This window comes from Myiozetetes cayanensis, unplaced genomic scaffold (genome assembly GCF_022539395.1).
Source record: "Myiozetetes cayanensis isolate MyiCay16 unplaced genomic scaffold, myiCay2020 scf2-11, whole genome shotgun sequence".
In the NCBI taxonomy this organism is placed as follows: domain Eukaryota; kingdom Metazoa; phylum Chordata; class Aves; order Passeriformes; family Tyrannidae; genus Myiozetetes; species Myiozetetes cayanensis.
The window spans coordinates 3,196,094-3,216,186 of NW_026087411.1; the positions used below are offsets into that span (position 1 = coordinate 3,196,094).

Genomic DNA, 20,093 nt, shown 5'->3' on the forward strand with positions numbered 1-20,093 from the left:
ATTCATGCAATTCATGAATTTTGGCTCTGTAATAAAGTATTTCGTGTGCAGTGTTGGGGATGGCCCACCCTGCAGGGATACAACACCCGTTTTGTAACCATCAGAGCCACACCATTATAAAAAGGCAAACCTTTAGTTTTTCTTTCTTTGGCTTCTTGCTCTTGTAGTGAGTTCCTCTGTTGCTGACAAGCTCTACATTTGTTTAGAAGCTCTTGTAAAGTTGGGATCAGGGCTGAGTTGAGCTGTTTGGGAGTGTGCACTGAGAGCAGCAAGGCAAGTGCTCGGAGGTCCTGGAAAAACAGAGCAGTAACAAACTCAACAAGCCTCATTTCAAACTGGCCGTGGATTAATCCTGTGCAGTAAGGCCCAAAAGATCAGATTCCAGATATATTTACACTCCTGAAATGTGCCACTCGCTGCTGTTTGCTGATCTTAACGCAGATCTGCCCCAAGACAAAACCTGGCTGGGTTAGGACACTTCTCCCATTAAATCTGTGGCACTTGGCATCACTTTGCTCCCCACAGTGTGAGGTTCCCAGGTTGCCACGCCCTCACCAGGAGCCCAGCTGAGGCACAGAGTGGAGCAAACAGTGCCCACCCTTAACCAGGACCCAGCACAGGGCACTGACGGGTTTCTGCAGGACGTAAATTGGTATTTTAACAACTTAGGAAAGACTCACCCCGTTTAGAGTAGAGCTTGCTTTGGAAATTTCAACCCTCTGGTTGCTGAAGTCAGATTCTAGGCTTTGATACTGATTTATTAGATTTGTAATTAGAGTATTGATTAAGTTGGCACAGTTTGCTTCAGAAAACACCTGCCCTTGCACCTGTGGAAAGAAAGTGTTTTTAAGCCACAAAAAAATGGGAACTGTGGAAAAATATATCCCAAAATGAAACAGCATCAATGACGGCATTGCTTGGAATTATCATCTACCTTGAGAAGAAAATGGGTCAGAAAGGTGTACACGATGTTGTTGTTGAGAAAGGTCCTTTCATCCATCAGGATGCATTTTATGTATTCTGCAAAAACTGGATCTTCACAGAGCAGCTTCACACAGTTCTTGGACATGGCAGACTGGCAGGGAGAGAGAACATGGGAAGTCACCTCTGGAAGTGCAGGCCAGGCCCACTGAAACACAGCTCAGGTCTAGCAGGTGTCAGCAAATTGTACAAATCATTTCCTGCCAGTTCTTATTTCACGCTGTCCTGGCAGGCCAGTTCATCCCATCAGCACGGACGGGAAGGGACGGAGCCTCCCAAAGACATCTCCCCATTTTTCTTCCATCATCCCAGTGTTTGTGCCACATAAAAAGCTGGCATTTCACAGGGCACACCCACCATGTCCCCAGTGCTGCTGTGGGGAGCCGTTAAGTGTTTGCAGGGTAGACTGGGGGAAAATATCCCAAATTTTTACACTGGAGTTACCAGGTTCTATCAGATGGCAGCGACGTAACCCCAGGGGTTTAACTGAACAACACGCACTCGTTACAATTCCTGGGCTCCCCCCTGTTCCACACCCACTGTGTTCTGCCTGGATTTCCATTCTCTTGGTTCTCATCCTGCCTCTTACCTGAGTCTGGCACAGCTCAGTCCAGAGCTTGGGGAAGAGGGCGAGGTGAAGCGGCAAACCTTCGTAAGCAACCAGGACACCTGCAATGGCAGCAGGAAACGCGTCAGCGGGGCGGAATTTTGCGGGAGAATTTGGGAAATTCCTGATCAAAGCAGTGCCAAGGTGCTGTATCGTTTCCTAGGATCGCATTCCAAGTATTTCTTGTGATCAGAAACCCCCCAGCTGTGAGGTCTGTAAGGTCCATTTAGTGAACACACAAATGGGTGATTCAGGGGGTAAAGGAACATCCTGTGATCACTCCTTGGCCAAGATTATTGGTGTGACACTAAGGTCGGTGCCACTCACCCTCAGGCCCACAGGGGAAGACAAAACTTTAAATATTGTCATTTAATTGCCACTGAGGTGCTGAGGATTCAGCACCTGATCCAAAGCCATTTAAACTGCAATAGCAGTTCGGTATTAAACTCTAAATGCACAAAAATCCTGAATTCTCCCTGGTTGCCTCAGCTCCTTTCTGGACAGGCCCAAAGTGTGCCAGTCATGTGGATAAGGCTGCACTACCTCACACGTGGATACCAGTTTTGTGGATCAACAAATGCAAGTTTCACAAGCTCTGCTTTTACTTAAAAACCCTGAATATAAAACTCAGTGGAGAAGCACTCAAAGTTACCACAGGAAAAAAAAACAAACCCTTGGGCTGTTTTTCCCCCTGATACTCACTCATTTTAACTAAAGTTTCAGTAAACTTTTCACAGTTGATTGCAACCCGACACAGGAGGTGGATGAACTGGTGATAGGAGAAGAAATAGTCCAGCAGCATCCGGTCGTAAACATCATCTTTGCCCTGAAGATTTAAGGGAGCTTCATTTAAACTACAGAACAGCAGGACAGCTCCCAGAGTTCCTCCTGAACATCTCCCTTCATGGCACTGCACTCCCTGCCCTAAAATGCTTCGGTGTGTGCTACAGAACAGTGGGAATTCTCCAGGTGCCTCCTCACCCAGCCCTTGGTGTGACAGGAGGAGGGATGGCAAAAATTCCCCAGCAGTAAAATCTTTCTGGAGGACTCTGAATCAACACTGAGAAGGTGCAAAGCTCGGCAAATACCACGTCTTGAACGGGACAAGAAAAGAATCAGTAATTTTACATCACAGGCAGATAACTAAGTAATGAACACGTGACTGCTTTTTAAATTATCACCTGGCAGCTACGATCTGCAGAGTGCAGAATTTTCTTGAGACTGAGCTTCACAAGGTTTGAAAGCAGAATTTTCAGCACGTCTCAATGACACATGTATGCCAGTGTTTGAGTTTATTTTGGACATACACGCTTGAAATGGCATCAGCTTCTCTAGAGCAAGAGAGCCAAAAGGAAACCTCACCAACTCAAGCAAACAAAGCAACTGAACGAAAACCAAGCATGCAAAACCACAGGGGAACGGGACTGTGCATGTGGTTACAGAGGTTTACAGACCCCCTGCTTCCTAAAGTATAGGAACTCGATATAAACTCTAAAATACGGTGTCACGTGGGATGACAACTTCCAAAGTTCAGACATTTACACCACGACGTGTCACCCCTGTTACCTCTGGCTACACACGATGGGAAAACCCACCACAGATCATTCCTGGCTCTCTACGGGGGTTTGGTTTTTTTTTAAGCACTTGGTTCACACGGTCGATTTGACGGTGCTACAAATAGACACAGCATCGTTCCGAAAACTTGAGAAAAGAAGGGTTACTTACCCTACAGTAACCGAGCTTCTTCGAAATGTGTTGCCCACACAGATTCCCATCTACGTGCACATAGGCCCCATGTGCAGGAGATTGGATTCTTTCTGAAAAGCTGTGGCCACTGGGGCTGTGCCTGCACCCAGTGTGTCCTTGCGACCACTGTACCTGAGGGCACAAGGGGTATGGCGGCTTCAACCACCACTCCATTCCTTCACCCGTAAGATTCCCCTAGGACAGCACCTGGAATTAGCACAGCGGGAGGAGCACAGAATCTGTGTGGACAAAGCATCTTGAAGAACCACGGTTACTGGACAGCGAGTAACCAGTTCTCCCGCTTCAAATGATTGTCCAGACATATTCCTGGCAGGGTGGGATTCACCTGACCTGCCTTTAGCTATCTAAAATCCACTCGGGGTTCCCCTGCGGTCAGTGGAGAGGGAGGCAGAGTCACCTCATCCAGACTCGGGGCAGGAAGGAGGGGGGTTATTTACCTCCTTCCCGGGGTTAACTATTTACGGCCACAGGAGGAGCTGGAAGTTGACCACAATTTTAGATAGGCAAAGTGCCGTGAGCTGAATCCCACCGTGGGCGCGGCTGTAACAACGGGACGTGGCAAATCGCTAGGGAGCGGCCCCACCAAAACTGGCATCCCATCAGGAAGCCCACAGAAGGGAAAATGGGAAGTGAAAGACTTAAAAGCCCCCTGTGACGTTGCAGGCACTGGATTTTACCCGCTACACCTCAGTCCCAGCTCAATGGACTGATGGAACCTGCAGGATCTCCTTGGGTGTCTGGCAATAAAGCTCAACGTGGTGTGAAACCCCTCTGGACAATCCCTCAATCTCCTTTATAAATGTCACAGACAGATTGAAAAATGACCCAAATGTGTGCTATGGGTTTTTTTTTTTTCCTAACACAAGGTCCTTAATCCTGTCTGGAATACGGTCCCTGTCACCAAGGGCAGGGAAATGGTGCTCCTGGAGTGCACAACTAGAATGGAGTATATGAGGACAACACATCTTGAAGAAGAATTTACGCTTCGCTTACAAAGAAAAGGTAAATGCCATCGAGCTACTGGAATTCTTGCCATACTTCTATAAAAGTGGGCAAAGAACAGAGAAAAACAGCCCTTTTTTTTTTTTTTTAGGGCCACACTTGACATACCTTGCTGGCTTCCACCATGGTAGGCAGGAGGCACATGTTGAGCTCGGGCCGCGGAGGACGAATATTGCTTTTCCCCCCTATTAATTTCAAATTTTCACGACATGGAAAATAAGGTCCAAGAGACACTGTAGTGTGAGTTCGGATAAAATAGGGATAACATTAAAAAGGTCAATATTTGACAGCAGCAAAGGAACACGACAGAGTAATAACAGCGCAAGAGAACTTCAAAATACAATCACTGAAATACCTACTTGGGATATTACTGTGGTGGTATGTACAATGATTGTGCTGTAGAAATGGAACCAGAGTATGTAGGAAATCATGAGGACTTAAAAGTACAAGCTCCTTGAGGACATCTACAAACAAAAAGTTGTTTTTGCTATTACATATTGTTATTTCTTAACAGCAAACAGTTCAACTTCAGGCTCATGCATTTGCAAACTCTCTTCCCTATATCCCTTTTCACTCAGCTCCACCGTGAGGAACACCTGAGTGACACCCCTAAATCAGTCCCAGCTCCCTTCACCTCCGTGTGCCACTGGGAGAAAAGCTGCTCAGGGGCAGATCAACCACCAGGGAGGGGGGTCAGCCTGGAGAAAGGAGAAGCTCAGCAAAGTTTACCCTCTTTGCTTCTTCTTAAACAGGTCTGACTCCTGGAAAAAGTCAACCAGCAGCAGAGTCAGGAGGACAGTGAGGAAACACTCCAAATAGGGGGAGATGCACAGAAATCACACCAAAAAAAAGGTAATTTGGACACAGTTTCAGGCTTTTATCAGCAATCCATTAAATAACATTTTTAAAAAAGCCTAAACTAGCAGAAGCCTGGACCTTTCTGCCATAGCTCTGCTAATGCAAGAGAGACACTTGTATTTAATACCTGTGTCTACATTTTAAAGAGCAAACCCATGCCATTCTAGCAGCTTTTTTAAGCTTTACTTCCACTGCTCCACCTGACAGCAGTGGGTCAGAACAACCAACAGGAAAAGCTGTTTCTCAGATTAACCTGGTCACCCTTTCTGAGGGGAGCGTTGGTTCACGTCTGGATTTTAATGCAGATTCGGGACTTGGTTCTAAATTCACACCTGAATTGAGGAGTTGTTCCTCAAGGGGCAAATTTAGTCTCTCAGTGCCAGCTGACTGTTTGTGCCTGGGCCAGTGGGAATATTCATTTAAACCTGACACAACCGGAATTCTTCAGGATCAAAACATCAGCGCTGACGTCCTGACAACATTCCACGAACGATCCCGACCTCCAGAGTTTTCTGGCACTTACAAAAAGTGGCATTTACACCTCACAGCAGGTACCAGTGCAGGACAGGTCCTTCCTGCCTGCAGGTTCCTGGGCAGGACTTACCAATGCAGGCATTCCTAAGCTCGGGAGGGCTGTAGGAATTGAGCAGAGTCAGGAGCTTATGGGCAAATTCAATCCGCTCCTGCCACTGGATCAGAGCTTGTTTCACATCTGCAAGTGCAAACATCACATCTGCTCAGGGCGCTGCTCAAAAGCACTTCAAATAAAGCAAAGAATTTCACAGCTGGGGAATCTCTTTTCCCTCCAACATGACTGTAAATCCACCTAGAAATCTGTTACATCATATTTATGTAATCTAGTTTCACGTTAACTCAACAATAACAATTTAATATCTATTAATGACCACATATCCTACTGGTTCAGCAAGTTTTTAAACAGATAATAAGCAAGACAAACCCGCCAGGGTTTGGGTGAGGAAAATGGAAGTCACAGACAACAGGGATAAATCCTTTCAAGGGTTATAATCAAACCTTTTCTTTGCAGATATGGACGTGTTGACTTCAGAACCGACAGGAAAATGGACAGAAGCTCTACCAGGTCTCCAGTTACATGGCAAGCTGTGGCCTCATGGTACATCATGTGCAATGTGTTAAAGGACTGGGAAGAAAAAATGCCAGAATTAACAAAGCAAATTCATATATTTGTTAGTATTTCTCTTTTTGGCCTGCAGATACATTTATTTCGTGCTCAAAATGTGGATATATTCACAAAGCTCTTTGTTTTCAAGGTAAAAGCTTTGTGTTAATGGCTCAAAATAATGGCCAAGTTTTCACAGCTTTCTCTCCAACCCACTGAACAAAGCACAGTTTGAGACACAGGATTTTGGTACACCTGGAATTCTGTGCCAACAGCCAAAGGGATACAAGAGGTGCAGGGGGACAGACACGGGGGTGTGAATTTGGGGAAAAGAAAGGTGAGATTTTAAGGCAGATGCCACTCATTTTTCAGAATGTTGCTTAAGGACATCTACTGTGTGATTGGACATCAGAGGAATTACTCCTCCTTTTCTAACTAAAATACCTCCTGGGCATCTGTGACTGATAGAAAAATTGGGCATGAAAAGCAACTCATTTCCGAACTGCAGAAATTCCAGCACAAGAAGCGAGATATTTGATCTGCTGGGGGATTTGAGAGAGAAAGGAGCAGTAACCTCCTTCCCTGGAAAGCAAAACCTTGCCAGGCCATTTTTTATATTTCAGGGAAGATAAAAGACACGTGGAAAACATTTCTGGATGTGGCAACTCCTCGGTGCATTATTTGTCACCACCCAAAACACTTCCAGCCAGGAAGTGAAGATACAAGAGCAGGTGATGTCAAGCTGTAAAGCAGCTTTAGTTTGACCTCATTTCTAGCAGTGTTTTACACAGGATAAATTCATTTGCTATTACAGACTCCTTATAAACTTAATTATCTGTTGCTGGTATGGATCAGGGTTAACTAAGCTGTTATACAAGTTCTTTTAATACATCTGTATGCAGGTCTCTTAAATCTACTTATTTTTCAGGTATGGATAATGTTATAGCTCAGTTCCCAACTTTTCAGACCCAGTTTATTGAATTTAGGCATTTTCACAACAAAGAGGAACAGATATCCTGGACTAATTCTACAGGCAATTAATCAAGAGCCTTACAAGTATAACAAGCTCCTGAAAACTCACTTTTCAAACAGCACTGCAGTGTGTTCATTGTCATTTTCCCAGCTGCTTTGGGAATTCCATCCATCACACTTTTCCCCAGAAAATACAAACCGGTGACGTAAAAGGAGTTAAGAGAATTTTTTATACAAACCAGATAAAAGTGGGACTGGAATCAACCTCAGAGCATCATCCAGTCCACCCACACGCCTTAAGGCAGACTAAATATCCTTGACAGATGTTTGCTCAAAGCCCTGCTGACAACTTCCAGTTGTGCTGGCAGAGCCCCTCCTGCACAGCCTATTCCCAAATCCCATTTTTCCAAGCCCCTCGTCCTGCCCCCAAAATTTAACCTCTCCCAAACACACCACTCCCCACGTGCCAAGAATGAACTGAATCTTATTTTTATCTTATTTTTATGCTTTGTCCAGCACATCCAGGTTTCCATCCCTGTTCCCAGAGGGATCTAACACGTCCTTCCCATGGTGCATTGCCAGGATATTTAATAAACACACATTCTCAGAATGGAGGTGCTGAACAGAGTCCAGGATATTGCACCCATCAGGAGTGTGGATCTGCTGGGGGTAGGGACTCCACATTCCAGCTGTATCCAGTTCAGTCATTAATTATTGTAGTTTTTCCCCCTTTTTCTGTTTTGAACTGACTCTGGTCTGGTCTCATGGCCCAAATACCCATTTACAACTTGAACATACTAAAGGTGCTCCAGAAATGCCTTTTAGGTTCAGTTTCACCAGAAAGAAAATAACACTTTTTAACTGGTAACAATTGTGTGACTGTGCTCAGCCATTCCCAGTTATCTGTAATAAAGGGAATGACACCAGAAAAGCAGAAATTTACTCCTCTCAGCATTATCTGTTGGTGGATTTCCCTCTGTCCTGAGAAACAGGCAGCTTCCTCATCTTTTTACAGGGGAAGTACCAATGTGAGATGTTTGTTATAATTAAATAACAAAGTACTTACCTCGGTCATCAGAATCAATCCTCTGTTGAACACAACAAGAAGTCTGTCTTCATCAGATTCTAATAATATTCTGAAGGCACTAGGAAAAAAATCCAGACATTGAGAACACTGAAAATGGCATCCCATCTTTTCAGAATTCAAAGAAATGCTTAAAAACTTTAAGCTCATGCTGTATTTTGGTAAATTTTTTCTTCTTAAATGATACATTTAAACAGGCTCAGTTAAGCACGTGTTTGTTTGGCCTTTTAAATGTTCAAAAACATTTTCATCAGACTATTTTATGCTTTCAGCAGAACGCAAAGAAAGGATTATGCTAATGGATGATTTCTCTCCACATAAAAATGATTCCAGAGTGTCTGGGACAGCCTGGTTGTGGTTCTGTGCCAGGTGACTCCAAGGAAACCTTCCAGGTAACAGTCTGTCCTTTTTACAGGTGTTTCAAAACATCAACAGTTGCATTTAAAGCCCCAAACCTGACCCTACACACACAGGCAATTTACAATTCCCTGAGAATGCCCAGCAACAGTTTCAGATGAACTACCAAGACTAGAAATGAAAAACTCTTGGAAGACACGAGACAATAAAATTCTGCCCCACGGGCACAGCTTCTACCGAGCATTTCTGCCCCAAAATAACAACCATCAATCAACGAGAGCAGCTGAAACTACAGCTTCTCCCATCTAATCAGGGTAGGCTGAGGATGGAATTCCAGTGGAATGCCAGATGGGAACAGTGCTGTACCTTATTAGAGTCGTCCAACAAGACCGTCCGTCCAAGCAGCGCAGGTAACAGCTTATGGTTGTTTTCTTAAATTGCTTTATGTCTTCTATCTCCTCCTCTCTCATGTCTGGCCTCTGAGCTACAAACAGCTGCATGAGGTTAAACAGCTCTTCTACTGCCTAAAAAACACACAAAAATACTGGGTTAGAGCCATCTCTCTCTGGATGTTATGGTTTAGGTCTGGTTTTTATCACTTACTGGGCATGTGCTACTTCTGTGAAGTAACAAATGGAACAAACACACGTGAGCAAATTTAGATGGGAATCTGTTTTTAAGCATTACAACAAAGTTATAAAATTATAAAACGTTGTGGTGCTTCCTAACAGCACAGCTCCTTGCCACATACCCATGTACATCCATATATACATGTACAAAGGAATCTGAAATCCCCATCCCAGGGATCAAACATCGGGAAAGCTGCTGGTGCTCAAACTGCTGCAGTCTGGGCAGCACTAAACACAGAGGAGGAACTCGGGTCCCCTGCAAGACACACTGAGACTTCCAAGGGGAGATGCCAGCCAGGAAAGCTGCAGGACTCCTCCCAGGACTTTATCAGGGTAGAGAAGTTGTCTGTGAGCTGAACTAGGCAGATGTTCAGCACAGAAGATTCCACACATCCTCCGTCTCTCCTTCACGGAAATCTTTATATTCTTTCTGTCCCTGCACACCCCTGAAGGGCCCCAAAGCAACTTTCACTGGGCAATCGAGCAAAACCAAGTACTTTGTCTCTTAAAACCTTTGCAGGGCTGTTGTTTCCCCATCACCATCCACCTGCTTTAACATCTACTCTCCACTGGAAGTGTTGTAGTGCCACTGCCACTGCCACTGCCTTGCCAAAGCTGTGTGAGTGTTGCCAAGCTGAACTCCAGGCTGTCCTCCACTGGAATGCACCAGGCTAAATTCTGGCCCTGCTCCAGAAACTGGGAATTCCCCCAGCTTCCTGTGTTAGAACACACCCTGCTTTCTAGACCCCCACTAAAGGCCATTCCTTGCTCCTTATGGCTAAGCCAGCATATGGAATATTGAACACTGGAAACACCTGTGTCTGCTTCCAGAAAAAACCCACATCTGCTCTCCAACCGCTCCCACAGCAAGGATCATCCACAACAATCCCCCCCTCAAAGCACAGTAAGGAAATCCAAATGTAACTGATCCTTCCACCGCTGGACACGTTCAACAATTTTCCCCGTTTCTCATTACAGGAGACCTCGGGGGAAGAGGGGGAAGGAAATTGTGGTGCCGGGTACTTACTCCTGGGTACTGGCTGGCGTGGGGGGTGAGGTTCTTGAAGGCCCACTGGATGTTCTGGTGGGATGCCAGCTGCCTGGTGAAGGCCGGGGACTGCTCGCAGCAGAGCCGCAGGATGCCGTAGTAGGCCGGGAGCATCCCGCGGTTGAAGAGCACCACGTCCTGGTCGTCGTGGTCGGCCAGGATGTAGTTGAAGGCGATGTTCTTGGTCACCACGGGGTTCTGGACGATAAGGCGCACGTTCTCGGGGCACTCCACGCACACGTTGTACCAGAAGGACAGCAGGGCCTGCTTGTTGTGGTTGGTGGCGATGGCCGGCTCGGAGAGCTTGGGCTGGAAGAGGTTCCACAAGTCCATGAAGTAAGTGGAGAACATGAGTTTCTCGGTTTTGGAGATCAGACAGTACGTCATGAAACTGAAGTAGGGCACCAGCTTGGTGGTGCCGTGGACGGCGGCGTCGACGTAGAGCTTGGCTCGCGAGAGGAGGCCGAGCAGCACGTTGTACACTTGGTGAAGCACCACCGTGGTGTCGGGGCTGAGGGGCAGGTCACGGGTGGGGATGTGCAAAGAGCGGGTCGATCGGAACATCTGACGGAAGGAATTGCTCGGAATAAGCGACACCAAGAGATAGGCTGCGGCTTCAAATAGAAACAGATTTGTTACACCTTTGGCAGTGACACACCCGCTCAACAGCCATGTTAAATTACACTCTACATTCCATTTACACGTCTCAAAGTGTTTTTTACAGGCTCTGCTATTACCACAGTCACACTAGGGATGAAAAAATCCGAGTGGACAGGACTAGTAAGACACGCTACTGGTGGTGCTGAGATGTGCTTTCAGGACCCTTCACCCCATATCCCTGGGTTCTGCCTGGTTCTCCCTGTGCTGACACCGCATCCCATCCCAGGAACACAGATTTTCCCATGACTGAACTGTCTACTGCTCAATTAAAACATCATTATCTCCTCAGAGATGTCTCCAACTGGAGCCTCTTGCAAAGCTGTACCTCCAGTTCCCACATGTCCCTCAGCCCCAGAAAACATGCTGGAAGTTCAGTGTGTCCTGTACTGTGGAATCTCCTTTGTGGAAAAAAAAAGGAGGCACAGGAAAGGCTGAAAATGTGCTCTGGCAATCTGACAGTTATTCCTGGCAGAACTCACTAGAGAGCCAGGACACCCTAAAACTGGGGAGAAGGCACAGGTGGCTTCTCCTTGATCCACAAGTTCAAAGGACTCAACTGAATTACTCCATGAGGGGTGGAAGAACAACACGTACTACTCCTACCTACAACTACGGGATGGGCACTATGGAAAACCTCCTGGGTTAGCTCTTTTTCTGCTTTAGGTTTTCCTGGACCTTGCAGATTAACCACATGAGATAAAGAACCTACTAAAGTGTCATTTAAGTTACCAAAGGCAAACACAGTTTTGATCAAAACTGCCTAGCAAGTCTTGATGAGGCACCACAGTTGCACTAAGGGGTTCAAATCCAGCAATTCTAAAACTGCCGGAAAAAGGCAGGGCAGACAAACCCAGGAGCATTTGTGATGACAGGGCCACCCCATGCACAAAAGGGAGACTTCATTTTCTCCACTTGAAAGCCACTTACAGGTTCTCACTCGGGGGTAGTTGTGTGCCAGGAGGAAACGTTCCACCCAGTTCTCCATGTTCTGCAGGACCCAGCTGTGGGCCAGTTTGTTGCGGGGGGTTTGCACAGCCAGCCAGTCCAGGCACTGAGAGGGGTTGTACTCAATGACCTGACAGCAGAGGGGAAAAATCAACAGCAATGCATTAACCTTGGCACTAAAACCCCCTTAAAAATAGCTTTCAAATATCTTTTTTTTTAAAAATCACACAGTGATAACAAAGCACCTCCAGGACTGCTCTGGCACACAAAGAAAACCCTTATTATATTTCACTGTTTTGTGCTTCTGAACTCTTTAGAGCTTTTGGAAAGTTCAGTCTAAGTGCAGGAAATTATTCTCCATGCTCATTCTCCATATTATATTTAGGAGTTGTTGAGATATGAAGCACTAAAACTGAACAATCTTGTCTTTATAAACAAATAAGTGGGGTTTTTAAAATATCCAACATAAAACCTTAACACTGAACCAGTATCTTTGTACATCAAAAGAATATAAATGGTATGCAAAGACATTCAGCCAGCTTTGTGCAACTGTGACATTTTTTTGGGAAGGAATCTGTCAAGGAATAAATTCATCCAGCATTTTCCCAAGCCACCGAACAGCCTGTAGAGTGCTGTGTGGGATCAAAGCCCAAAGAACAAGGAGAAAAACGTGGCTTTCTGGTTCTGGGCAGCTGAAAATCGGTTGACACGAGGCCAGTGAATGTAATTAGTTCATCTGCTAGTTTTTATACACTGATTTCTTTTTACCTTGAGCCCCAGGTGGCCCCAACAAGGAAAAAGGAACTCTTCCCTATCCAAGGAACCTGAGGCAGTAACTGCATTGCTGAGCTGCTCCAGTGACTCTGATCCACCTGAAGAATCAGAGCAGCTGACAGGACCAGAACTCTGCTTATAAAATTTTAATCTCCATTTAAAAATAAACACCTGAAGAACAATCTCCCCCCTACACCTTTATTCAGGAATGACAAATGGAGCTGTCGGGTTTCCTTGGCAATGGCTGCAGGTGATGCCAAGGAAGGGGCTGTCATTGCTCAGTGTCTGCAGAGCTCAATCACCTCTTAATGGCTTCTGAAAAGCGGAGTGGCTGCAAGAGCAGGTTCTACAGCCGAATTCTGGCTGTCTGTGCATCAAGTGCTGGGTCTCTCATCCCTGCCTGCACCATTTCCATCCCTAGACCTGTGCTGCCAAGGGAAGGAGAACCCTGGAAACACCAGGGCCTGACTTTCCAACAGAAACCTCGGAGGCCTTGCTTCCCTCTGCAGCTTCAGGTCAGTGCAGTGAGGGCAGAGAGGAAAGGAAAACGAGGATTGCTGAACAACTTACAGCCCTGAGCTCTGCAGCTGAGGGAAGCACTAAGCAAAGGGACTGTGCATTGTCACAGCAAGTTTAATTAAAAAACTCTTGGAAAGATTTCCTGAGGGAAATTGATAACCTGTTACTTCCCCACCCACAGGAAGCAGCTGGAGGTCATTCTGGACATCAAGAAAGGAGGCAAGGCAGGTTTGTGTTTCACCAGAGGTCTCAACTCTGCACAGTAACAGCCTTTTACCAACCCCAGCCCCACTTTTTGGAATCTTAAATGTTCAACAGCTCATCCTCAGCAGTCTCCAGGCTGGACAAGCTTGGGAATAAAGACAGCAAATTGTACTGGGAACTGCAAGAGCAGGCACATGGAGTGAACAGCTTTACTTCCTCATCTATTGTTTTTCACACCAAGGAATTTATCCCTGTGCCAGCTTGTGGAAAAGTCTCTTTCTCAATTTAGAAAGCAAGAATATTAAAGGAATTTGTCCATAATGGCCAAAAAAAAAGCCCCACTGGCAACTGCTGGCTCTTGAAACATTTGTACAGTCCTTGCACTGAGAAAACTACCTGGAATTGGCCTGGAAGAATCACTCCAGCCCCTTATTGTGAAGCAATTCCTTTGTCATTGAGCTAAAATTTAAATGTCTATTGGCTGTTGCCACTTATTTGGAAGAGAGAATGGCAATAAAAACTCATGGAGCAAGGATGACAACGGAATGTGAAACATTTCACATAAGTCAGAGAACCACCAAGAGAAAAGGCAATTTAAATTCTGGTTTCTTTTCCGTGCTGTACCTCCCATATCCTCTGCAGAATGTAAGAAGCAAAGGGTGGCATTCCTGGAGGTCCCCCAGCAAATTCCATGAGCATGGTCAGCAATTTGAAGAAAGGATTGGCTGCCTGTGATGCATAAAAAGAAGAATATCCTTTTGGATCTATTTTATTTTATCCACTGATTTTCTTTTTTTTTTTTAGAGTATTTAAAAAAACCCAACCCGATGTCTGTAAGATTTCCATGAACTGCAGACATGAACATTTATAAGACTTTAATCCCTGGCTATTTAATCTGTAAATAATCCATAAATATCCATATCCACACATGGAGACAGCAGAATTAAGCCACTGGTTACAGTCAGTGCAAGGCAACACGAGACAAGATTTTTTCTTTTTAAGTTTTCCAAGACTCACCCAGCTCGTAACAACCCTTCAACAAAGGGGGTTTAATACTATAATTACATATTTTGCATCTGGAATCCATTTGGAACTCTCAGTATTTTTGTTATTACCAGGGCAGGAATTCAGTCTGACTGAGAAATGTGTTTCCATGCACAGAACTGCAAAATATTGCCCCAAAACTTGAACAACCAGACAATAATTACTTATTTCTGCCTATTCTAGAACAAACATCTTAATATTAGCAATTTTTTTTCCAAAAAATTCCCATTGGTGGAGAATGTAGAAATAAATACATTTTTTTGGCTTTGAATAAAACTTTCATCGTGAGTGGCACAGCAGATTTCTGCTTTCAAAAACTCACTACACAGTGCAGTTACACTTCATTTAATGGCACAAAAAGTGCCCTGGATCACATTCCATGCAAGATTTTTGATCAGCAAAGGATAACTGAAGTGATTTAAACCAGCAGGATATGGATGCAGACTATTTAATAGACAAGCAGTGTGTTTACAAACCTCAGGAGTCAGCTTTGCTATAGATGTGAACAGCATGGACACAATCTGAAAGACAAAATGAACACGACTCAGACTTGTGCTTTATTCATTAAAATAATAACAAAAATTACCTGATTACATTTATTAAAGGTCAGATTTTCAGTCCCTTGTACTCACATGCTCTGCCAGTCGATTGTTGTAGCGGCACAGACTGAAAATGAGGTTGCAGGTTTGTCTGATGTTGATCCCGTCACGGATATGTTGGAATAAAAAAGGAAAACCCTGCAACAAATAATCAGGTCTTACTCCACTGCCCACAATTACAGGTTTGTTTAAGGTTTATACAGTCATTATTGAATTACTTGCCTTTCCCCCTGTCAATGCTGCCATGTCGTTTTGGGACAAAGTCAAATGCCTAAAATAAAGAAAATGATCATTTTAATTCAGTAAGTAAAGAGACATCCAGACTGAATGTTTATATTCTCCAGGGTCACAACTTACAACAGGCAATAAAGGTATTGATGTAAAAAAAAGAACAAAAAAATAAGTATTTTTTACTTGGACCAGATAAAAAGAAGAAATCCAAATGTAGGCAATTAAATGTTTTTACATATTTAACCCAAGTCTTTTACTTGGTCAACAACGACAAAACCTTTATCTTTGAAATGCTTAAAAATATAATGGGCTCAAATACAAGCTCATCTACGGTGTTAAAAAAAGCCCACAATAAACCCCTGAAACAGCCCCATAAAATCTCTTCATTCCTCTCTGAACCTGCTTAGGTCAGAATTTATTTTGCTTTTCCAGCTCTTGCCTTTCTGAGCGAGACTGTTCAACCAGGAGAGCAATCAGGGCAATCATCTTCTCCAGGGCAGCAGGCCTGTATTTCTCTTCTGCCAAAGAAAGTATATCCTCCTCCTCCTCCTCTTCCTCCCCTTCTTCCTCAGAGAGCACTTCAACCTGTGGCTGAAGGGGAAATAAAAAAGACAACTTCAGTGGGGATATTTTGAGCCTTTATTTCAAGAGCCTTTGCATCGATCCTGCGCTTTTATTCCAAGAACTTTAAATAAACTTGCAGGAAGCAAACCAGGTAAATATCAACTGATTTTCGTATTGAAACAATTCATTTTGCAGGAGCTAAATTGTATTTATAAAGCAAAAGGTAGGTTGGCTGAAGATGTGGTGGTTTATTTAATAGAAAGAGTAAGTAAGTTTAATAACCTAAGTTGTACAATAGGAGCAAGCAATTATTAACAGCATTGCCATGAACAGCATGGTAAGGACAACTTTAACTGCTTCTACTTAATATCTATTCCTATACTAAACAAAACCAGCCAAATTCAACATCTTTTTCTTCTTAAATACCACTTTTAAACATTGAAAAAACAGTATAATTTATGCAACTGAAGCGTTGTATAACTGTAATGGAGCAATTTTAATTTCCCAGCTAAAAGACGGTTCAAGAGACAGAGCACTAATGATCAGATGTAAACCATGAAAAACTGCTGCTTTTCGTAAAAGATACTCAAACTACTGCTGGTTTTCATACAAGATATTCCAACTCACATTTTCAGGTCCTTTAGTTCCCATGTAGAAATGGACCATTGTGGAGATGGCTTGGAGTGAGAGCAGGAACTGGCTCTGGAACACAACGGGTGTTGAATTACTGCATGACCCACACGTGCACAAACATAACTGATTCCCCCAAAACCCAGGCATGGACTCACCTCCTCCTCCCCCATTTTGGCAAATTCATAAAGGAAGGCAAAATATTCAGTGAGGTGTTTGCTGTGGGGTTTCACCCCGTGCTCCATGATGGACAGGAGGGTCTTCACGAAGCGCGTGACGCACGAGCGGCTGCCGATGTCCTCCACGGGGCCGTCCATGTCGTCAGAGCTGCACCCAAACAAAAGCCCAGTCAGGGATTTCATGGATGTACAGACATGGAGCATAAAGTCAGCCTGAACCAGTCCAAAAGTAATAAATTCACAAAAAAACCCTGTTTGCTTCTCTGCCCCTTTCTCCTCTGCCGGGTCCAGCCCAGATAACACCACGTGTTATTCACCTGCTCCTGGCTGGATCTTATCACCCAACAGAGGCTTTGCAGGTCAGGCTTCCAGAGAAAATCAAATCCTGCCTTTTGTCACAAAAACTGTATTTTTCATGTCCTGAGTTCTGATATGGCAGCACAGTTATTACAGTTATTACTGCCATTTTCACTCAGGGGAGAATCACAAGCTTAACACAGGAGTAAAAGAAAAACCACTTTCTTCTTCTTCTCAATTATGTATCAAAAACTGTTTAACTATTTCATAACTGGACATAAAGTGACAGTTTTCTTGGGAGTAAGCAGAACCAAATAGAATCCAAGAGGGTTTTTCCTACTTTTTGACAAGAACTGTGATTCACTTATAGGACTTGCCCCTCTTCTCCAGCCTTCTTTTTTTTTACTGCATATGCAAGGTAAAAGGGGCACCTCTGTGCCCCCACATCCCACTGCCAGTAGGATTCTCAAGTTCTAAGCAGCGAGATTTACACTTGCAGGGTACTACTGATAGGGAAAATACAGACCATACTGAAAACCTACTCTAAGAGAAGAAATATTCCAAACAGTGTCTCTTTAGACAGTTGCTTTTGCAACCCTAACAGTACCTTTAAATAAATCAGAGCAGTTTGGGCAGAATAATAAAGAACAATTAAATGAACACCATTTTAGGTTTCCATGACTGAGTAATTCATTAGTAAGCAATGCAGAGAACAATGAGAAGTTTCCAGGTATTGTGTTTTACCAGTCTTCCATTCCTGGCTGCAGATAAAGGTGTGCATGGACCGGCCTCAGCCTCTGGATCACATGGATGCACAAGCGCTGGAACATCTGCAGAGGGAGAAGGGAGTGAGCTCCACGTGGTCATTCCCTCACACAAGATGTGTTTTCTAAGCTAAGAACAGTCTGTCCCTCAGTCCCAGCTCTTCACAGCTTCAGAGATTCAAAGGTAAAGCTGAGACTGAGACCCCACAGTGCATTTCTGTCACACTGGAACAGATCAAATCTGGTTTTTATACAGAGATCCCACGGAGGAACCTAAAACCAGCTTTTAATATTGCTGTGCACTCTACACTCCTGAAATGTGACCTTACACTGCTGCTCATAAATATTATTTTCTTCTTCCACCTCTATCTTCTGAAATGCTTTGATATTTTTGGCAAGATTTTTATTTTCATTTCCCCTCAGGCTTGTAAGAATTTACGTGGAAAGCTGAAGGAAATTCCTGCCAGGAATTTTTATTTTGTACGACACTCGTGAGGATTTCAACTTTACCTAAGACTTTGCATCGACTTTTCCCATGGAATATATTCCTTTACTGATGTGTTACATGTAGGAACTATGCATGGTTCCATATGGTAACATCACTTCAATAATCAGGTATTCTACTGAAGGATTCAGGTGAGATGAAGTAAATGCTACAGTTTTTAACCTTAATAACTTGCAAAGAAAAGTAGACTTGTAAGTAACACTGTTTATAGTTGTGTTTGTGAATGTCCAAATGCTACTAATACTGGGGGTTTTTTTTCAATTTGAAGTATGTTCAGAAAAGGGTATTAACAAAACTTTGTGGCATAATGTTATAAAATTAAATGTACCCCAAAAACTACTACAGCAATTCAGAATGTACACAGTTAAATCTCTCCTATTTTCTGGATGTTTGTCTTGATGAATTACTGTTGAACTCATTTCACTTCTGTGTGAAGTGTTCCAACTTGCAGGGGTGAGGAGGGAGTTGGAGAAACCTTGATTTGCATCTCTGGTGACATTTGTGGTCCAGCCATGGCACTACATTAATATATCCACGGTGTTCCAAACACATTCCCTAAATCACACTCAAGAATGGAAAAGAATCCCACAATTACGGCATCAACCCAAACTTTCAGAACCGTTCTGTGCCATCAGAACTGTCCCTTTCTGTGTTCATGGCCCACCTGCCCTGGAGAGAACGTTTTTTTCTTACCTGCCTCACAATCTGATTGGGACACTTTATTAGAATCTGCATTGGCCACCAATCATCATCAGCCATACGATCCAAAAACCACTGCAGAAGATACATACTGTGTTAGTTTTGTTCCCAAACTTGCTCTAGTCCAATCTTCTGTTTGCATGACATTAAAGGCTGAAGAGAAATCGATGTTATCATTATTAAGGAATAGGCAAGTTCTAATCCAAGGGGAATCTAAAATGGCTTCTGTGCATGAAGGAATAAAGAAATAAAGATCAAGAGCAGCAAACACCAAGATAAATTTATATGCAGTATCTCCTCAGCCCTGTGTTCTGCATGCCATTAATTATCTGGAAGAACACACTTAATCCTGAAAAGTGATGTCAACACAATAAAAACGATGCTTCCAGTAAAGGATTAACTGAAAAATCTTGTGGAGTTGTGGTAGGATTAAACAGCAGTTTGTGAATTAGACCCCTTTTGCATTTATTTCAACATGAGGAAAAGCCCTCCTGCCTCCAGAAACCCAAAAGGTATAAAAACCCAACAGGGAATGACTCACTGGGAGTTACACTCAGCAAGAACAGAGCTGAGTCTTGTGACTCACAGGGTTGTGGTTTAGTCACAGGGAGAGACAGTTTGAAATCCAGAATTCATGCTCTTACTTTTATTTTAATTGCACCTGAGTGTTCTTTACTACAGTAAAATATCTTTACTAAATGCCTCAGGACTGAGGGGAGTGTACCACCCAAATACTGAATGGTACACAACGATTTATCAGCCTGGAATTTTTAATAGAATGTAATACCTATAACAGAATGATCATTTTAATTTTTTTCTACTGAATAAGGTCTAATGCAAGACACAGTATGTGCTGGGCTGCTTGCACATTTAAACTGTCACAGAAAGTACCACAAACTTTTCTTCAGATTGTTTTCACCGACACGAGAATTCTTTGCCTGCCCGTGACTGAATTTAAACATTTCTTAATTACACAAATCACTGTGCAAAAATCAATCAAACAAAGGCACTGTGACGCTGCCTCTCTTATTCCAGT

The 20,093-nt window shown here is 43.7% G+C and overlaps 1 protein-coding gene across 11 annotated transcripts in view; it reads right to left on the reverse strand.

The window, feature by feature from the left end:
• Window positions 1–20,093, reverse strand: part of USP34 (ubiquitin specific peptidase 34) — a 101,449-nt gene that overhangs the window by 1,375 nt on the left and 79,981 nt on the right. For 5 of the 11 annotated variants that reach the window (XM_050316489.1, XM_050316490.1, XM_050316499.1 and 2 more), the window contains exons 58-80: window positions 19,052–19,132; window positions 17,834–17,919; window positions 16,772–16,940; window positions 16,611–16,685; window positions 15,859–16,010; window positions 15,411–15,459; window positions 15,222–15,326; window positions 15,066–15,110; window positions 14,170–14,274; window positions 12,031–12,178; window positions 10,423–11,057; window positions 9,133–9,290; window positions 8,392–8,470; window positions 6,248–6,374; window positions 5,820–5,927; window positions 4,717–4,821; window positions 4,466–4,590; window positions 3,314–3,466; window positions 2,291–2,414; window positions 1,571–1,650; window positions 935–1,075; window positions 681–827; window positions 131–290 (exon numbers count right to left, since the gene is read on the reverse strand). In XM_050316489.1, coding sequence (XP_050172446.1) covers window positions 131–290; window positions 681–827; window positions 935–1,075; window positions 1,571–1,650; window positions 2,291–2,414; window positions 3,314–3,466; window positions 4,466–4,590; window positions 4,717–4,821; window positions 5,820–5,927; window positions 6,248–6,374; window positions 8,392–8,470; window positions 9,133–9,290; window positions 10,423–11,057; window positions 12,031–12,178; window positions 14,170–14,274; window positions 15,066–15,110; window positions 15,222–15,326; window positions 15,411–15,459; window positions 15,859–16,010; window positions 16,611–16,685; window positions 16,772–16,940; window positions 17,834–17,919; window positions 19,052–19,132 — 3,157 coding nt within the window. The remainder of the gene's footprint in view (window positions 1–130; window positions 291–680; window positions 828–934; window positions 1,076–1,570; window positions 1,651–2,290; window positions 2,415–3,313; window positions 3,467–4,465; window positions 4,591–4,716; window positions 4,822–5,819; window positions 5,928–6,247; window positions 6,375–8,391; window positions 8,471–9,132; window positions 9,291–10,422; window positions 11,058–12,030; window positions 12,179–14,169; window positions 14,275–15,065; window positions 15,111–15,221; window positions 15,327–15,410; window positions 15,460–15,858; window positions 16,011–16,610; window positions 16,686–16,771; window positions 16,941–17,833; window positions 17,920–19,051; window positions 19,133–20,093) is intronic. The other 6 variants (XM_050316498.1, XM_050316497.1, XM_050316494.1 and 3 more) reach the window with 4 other exon arrangements.